The 5,120-nt window shown below is 36.0% G+C and overlaps 1 protein-coding gene across 1 annotated transcript; it reads left to right on the forward strand.

Annotated features, from left to right (window-relative positions):
• Positions 1 to 44: 44 nt before the first annotated feature.
• LOC114754228 (porphobilinogen deaminase, chloroplastic-like) lies at positions 45 to 3,852 on the forward strand. The gene is given in 6 exon segments (XM_028943009.1): positions 45 to 235; positions 237 to 275; positions 278 to 316; positions 1,811 to 2,017; positions 2,814 to 2,991; positions 3,452 to 3,852. Coding segments are annotated over 6 exon segments (687 nt in total). The 5' UTR covers positions 45 to 124; the 3' UTR covers positions 3,565 to 3,852.
• Positions 3,853 to 5,120: the final 1,268 nt, after the last annotated feature.

Consider the following 5,120-nt stretch of genomic DNA (forward strand, 5'->3'; position numbering starts at 1 on the left):
TAATCAAAACAACAGGGGATAAAATACTATCACAACCACTTGCGACATAGGTGGAAGGGGCCTGTTCACCAAAGAAATAGATGAGGCCCTCATAAACAGTGAAATTGACATTGCCGTCCATTCAATGAAAGACGTGCCTACATATTTACCTGACAAGACTATCCTTCCATGCAACCTTCAACGTGAGGATGTCAGGGATGCTTTTATATCCTTGACTGCATCGTCATTAGCTGATTTTGCCTGCTGGAAGTGTTGTTGGCACTGCTTCCCTCAGAAGAGAAAGTCACAGATACTCCATCGATATCCATCCCTAAGTGTAAGTTTGTGCTGTCATTGTTGTTGCACTGGACAGTATGATCCAGTCACACCTTACTCATCTGTTTCTTATTGAATTATTCATGTCTGTTCTTATTAACTCTTGAAGCCGGAAACAGTTCTTGTTTATGCTTCTTATAACTTAATGGGGGATCAAATATTTAGAGGAATTAAGATTCCCTTAACTGGTTGCAGAAGGTGGTCTAATCATTATATTCGAATATGAATTGATTTATTGTGTAATTTTTATCTACTACTCCCCCTTCTCCCCACTATGTATTTCTTGCAATTTAATTTTCCTTTTAGCTGATTACTATTTGTATTATAACAAGTATGCCTTGGGAAATGGGAAGGGGTTGGGGGTCATGGTCTCTTAACATTAAAATTTTAATCTAAAATTGATTATCTGTGCTATGATAACATGTTGAAATGACAGAATCATTCAGTGTAAGTAATATATTCAGTATATAGAAGAGGTTTAGGTTGGATTACAATCGCCTTGTGTTCAACACTTTTATTATAACATAGGAAAACGATTACATTGGTGTTACCAATCAATCATCCCTCAAGGTGCCTCCCAAGTATAGTGATCAACTTGAGAATCTGTCCTAATTTCCGGCAGTCAAAAGAATGCTAACTTGCAACATTATGCTGAGCAGCTACGATTTTTATTCTAATCTCACATTGCTGCTACAAAATTTATCTTGAAATTAACATAAAGGAGACTGAAAAAGACCACTGTGCCCCTTTACTTTGGGTTAAATTTTTTTCTTCTCTTCTTTGAAAGTAATAAAAGGAGATAGAAATTGCTGAATAGTATTGAAATGAAACAACAGACATTGTAACAGAGTGAGGGAATGAGAATCATGTTCCCTCAAACAACCAAATGGGGCTTTTAAGTATGGATGTTAAAGAAATATGGGCTGAGAGAGAGAGAGAGTGCTTTTACATGCTAGTATCATCTATGAGGTGGACTAGAAAGTCTTCAAATTTTGACAAAGGAGTTATATTTTGACTATGACTATTATTATTTGGGGAAACAGCCATGAGTATCGGGTTGCATAAGATGTTCAGGCATAAATTTCATCTTTTGGATTGTGCCTTGTGACTGATGCAGGCTAGATAGCTTATGAAACCAATCATGGTCAAACACTGCATTTCTTTTTAAAAGATTGATAATACAATGTGGTGTGGTTGACGGTAACTTAATTACACAGATATTAGTTAGTTCACCTCTGTTGTCACTGTTTATGGAATGGATGTGACTGAAGAATAATAGACAATGTGAATCTCATTTTTTGACCATGGGGGGTTTGTAAATCTTGCCTTCTGTAGTCAATGTTTGTGTATATTTTCTATTTCTCCTATCTGTATGAATTTTATTGGCCTTCTCAAAGCATTGCCTCATCCTGTTGCTCATGTATTATTATTCTTGGGCTGTTTCTAGAATTATTACTGTTATAACTAAAAATTATTATTATAATTTCAATCTCAGGTGCAGGAAAATTTCCGTGGCAATGTCCAAACAAGATTAAGAAAACTCAGTGAGGGGGTTGTCCAGGCTACATTATTGGCATTAGCTGGACTCAAACGCCTAAATATGACGGAAAATGTGACATCAACCCTATCAATTGATGACATGCTTCCCGCTGTTGCCCAAGGTGCAATTGGAATAGCTTGTAGAAGTGATGATGATAAAATGGTGAGTTTTTCTTTTTAAACAAGATAGAAATTATTATATTGCATATTGTTACCACACTTAGTGGTGCTAGTTGCGGCTTAAAAGTGCTTGAGGACAATTTGAATTATCCTATAAAATGCCATCTGAGGAACTCTACCCTTCTGTTATTACCTGGAGAGTCTTCGCAACATAATATAAATTGTTTAAATTTTTCCCCCCCCTAAAAAAATCACAGCTTGTAAATAAGCCATGTCCTGGCTATGTCTAAATATGATTGATAAAAAGATGAATAGTTATAAGACTTTTGACCATTCGAACTATTGATTTAATTATACATCTTAATGTAATTGAATATTAACAAAAAATATATTTTTTTGGCCAACATTAACAAAATAATAATATTGAGACACGGAATTTATTATAGAGAATAGAGATTTTGTTACCATGATCTAATTCCATTTTACTGAATTCCTTACTGCTGAAGAATAGGTCTCCAATCCACAGTTGAATAGCTAATTCTAATAAATTTGAACTCAACATACAATTTAATGATACCCCCCCGATTTACTGACACGTGTCTTGTTTTATTGCTTCTATGATTGTTCTCTAATTGCAATAAGGCAATGACTATCAGAAGTTTCAATTTTGTATTTTGATACTTAGATTGCATATTTACTAAATTTGTTTAATTCATTTGTCCTATCAGCCTGTTTCTTTTTGTTTTATATTTCCCCACTCAACCTGGGAATATACTCGTAATTCGTTTCAAGTTTCGGAAGATTTGAAATTTTCTTTCGTTGGCTGATTTCTTCTTCAGGCAGAATACCTTGCGTCATTAAATCATGAAGAAACAAGACTGGCAGTTGCATGTGAAAGGGCCTTCCTTGAGACCCTGGATGGGTCTTGCCGTACTCCCATTGCTGGATATGCTTGCAGAAATAAGGATGGTGATTGTTTATTTAGAGGATTAGTTGCTTCTCCTGATGGAACTCGCGGTATGGACAACTTTATTTCCAGATTATTTAAGGCTTCGAAAATGCAATTTTAGTCCTTCTAGTTCTATAAAGCTTTCAATTTGATCTTCCCATTTCATAATCGGTCAATATTGCCTTCCCTTTTTAAGATGATCCGATATTCCTCTTCTATCAGATAATCCATTTAAAATTTTATTTGAAAAATAACTTCATTTACTTACTTGACACCATTAACAAACATTTAACTTTGGCTTTCAGTTAGAGATTGTCAAGTTTGTTGATAAATTTTACACGGAGATCTGATACCGGAGTAAGCACTGGATTGTGTTATTGCTTGCTTTTTTAGATGTAGAAGAACCAAACCAAAACTTGTATGAAACTAGACAAAATGTATTTCACCATTGTCGAATGAGACTTCATCTAGCTTCTAATCCTTCATAATACTATTCGCTAAGCTTGGCCTTTGATTTTCTTAATGTAGTTCTTGAGACGTCAAGGACGGGTCCATATGCTTTTGAAGATATGGTGAAGATGGGCAAGGATGCTGGGCAGGAACTTCTTTCTCGGGCTGGTCCTGGCTTTTTCAGTAGTTAACCCCTTGGATTAAACGATGACCAAATACAGAGATTTCTATGTCAGTTTTAGGTAATTGCATGCCAAGTTAATTCATTCTTTGACCTGTTGTAACTTAAGAAAATGATTGTGTTCAGTTGAGTGCAAAAGTGAACCGCTCAGAAGGTTCCCCCCTTTTTTGGGTTATTCCACGAATAGGTTCAAACTGTTGTACCTTTAGGAGATTGGAAATCCAAATTTTGTAATGTGAATAATTATCTTCTGCCTATATATTATTCAGTCAAGTATCAAACTTGAGATTATTCTAAGCACTGACTGACCTCTGGCTTTGCCAAATATTCTTATATTTGCTGGATATAACTGCTACGGCAGTGGTGAACAAAAAGGCCTTGTCTGGTACCGCTATGCTTTGCAGGTCCAAATTCATTATGATCTAAAAGATGCGGTTAATTTTTATATTTAATTCTGGGAGAGTTTTGATTCATTTAAATGAATCAAGTCTCATACACATTTCCTAGAAATTGGAAATTTCCGAAAGCTGCCCCCTCTTCTCTCCCACGCACTCCCCATGCAGTTCTCATTTGGGTAATATGGGAAATGAGAATTATTAAAAATTAACTGCTATTGGGATGTTATTGCATTAAGCCTTACCTTCTATTGATACTTATTACTTACAAAATAGTATGGAATATATTTTCATGTTTATTCATGAACAGAAAGGGAGAATATATACACAAGAAAGGAGTCGTAGGCATTAATGGCTCATTAATAGGAGATAATATCCTATCGTATAATATCCTATGATATCTGATTTGATCATATATTAATTGTAATATATTTACATATCTCTATACTCCCCCTCAAGTTGGAACATAGATGTCAATTATGCCCAACTTGTTACAAATATAGTTGACCCGAACTCCATTCAAGGCCTTAGTAAGGAGATCACCCAACTGATCACTGGATCTCACGTGTCATATTGAGATGAAGTTTTCCTTGAGCTTATCCCCGAACAAAATGACAATCAATTTCAATGTGTTTTGTACGTTCATGGAATACCGAATTAGAAGCTATGTGTAAGGCTGCTTTGTTATCGCACCACAGTCTTGCTGGTAACGAGGTTTTAAGTCCAACCTCCTTCAATAACTGATGTATCTAGACTATCTCACACACAAATTGTGTCATAGCTCTATATTCTGCCTCTGCACTTAATCGTGACACCACATTCTGCTTCTTGCTCCTCTAGGACACCAAATTTCTTCCCACAAAGACGCAGTACCCTGTGGTAGATCTTCTTGTGGCCTTTGAACCACTATGATCAGCATCACAAAAGCACTTAATATCTGTATGCCCATGATTTCTGTATAATATCCCACGACTTGGAAAGCCCTTCAAGTAATGAAGGACATGCTCTAAAGCTTCCCACTGTCTGATAGTAGGCGAGACCATAAATTGGCTAAGTACACTGACTGGATAGGTGATATCAGGACGTGTCACAGTAAGATAATTCAATTTTCCAATCAGTTTGCGATACCTCTCAGGATTTTCAAACGGCTTGCTCTTAGCAGCGTCAACGG

Source organism: Neltuma alba, unplaced genomic scaffold (genome assembly GCF_004799145.2).
Source record: "Neltuma alba isolate B1F8T4 unplaced genomic scaffold, ASM479914v2 tig00010120_pilon, whole genome shotgun sequence".
Lineage (NCBI taxonomy): Eukaryota > Viridiplantae > Streptophyta > Magnoliopsida > Fabales > Fabaceae > Neltuma > Neltuma alba.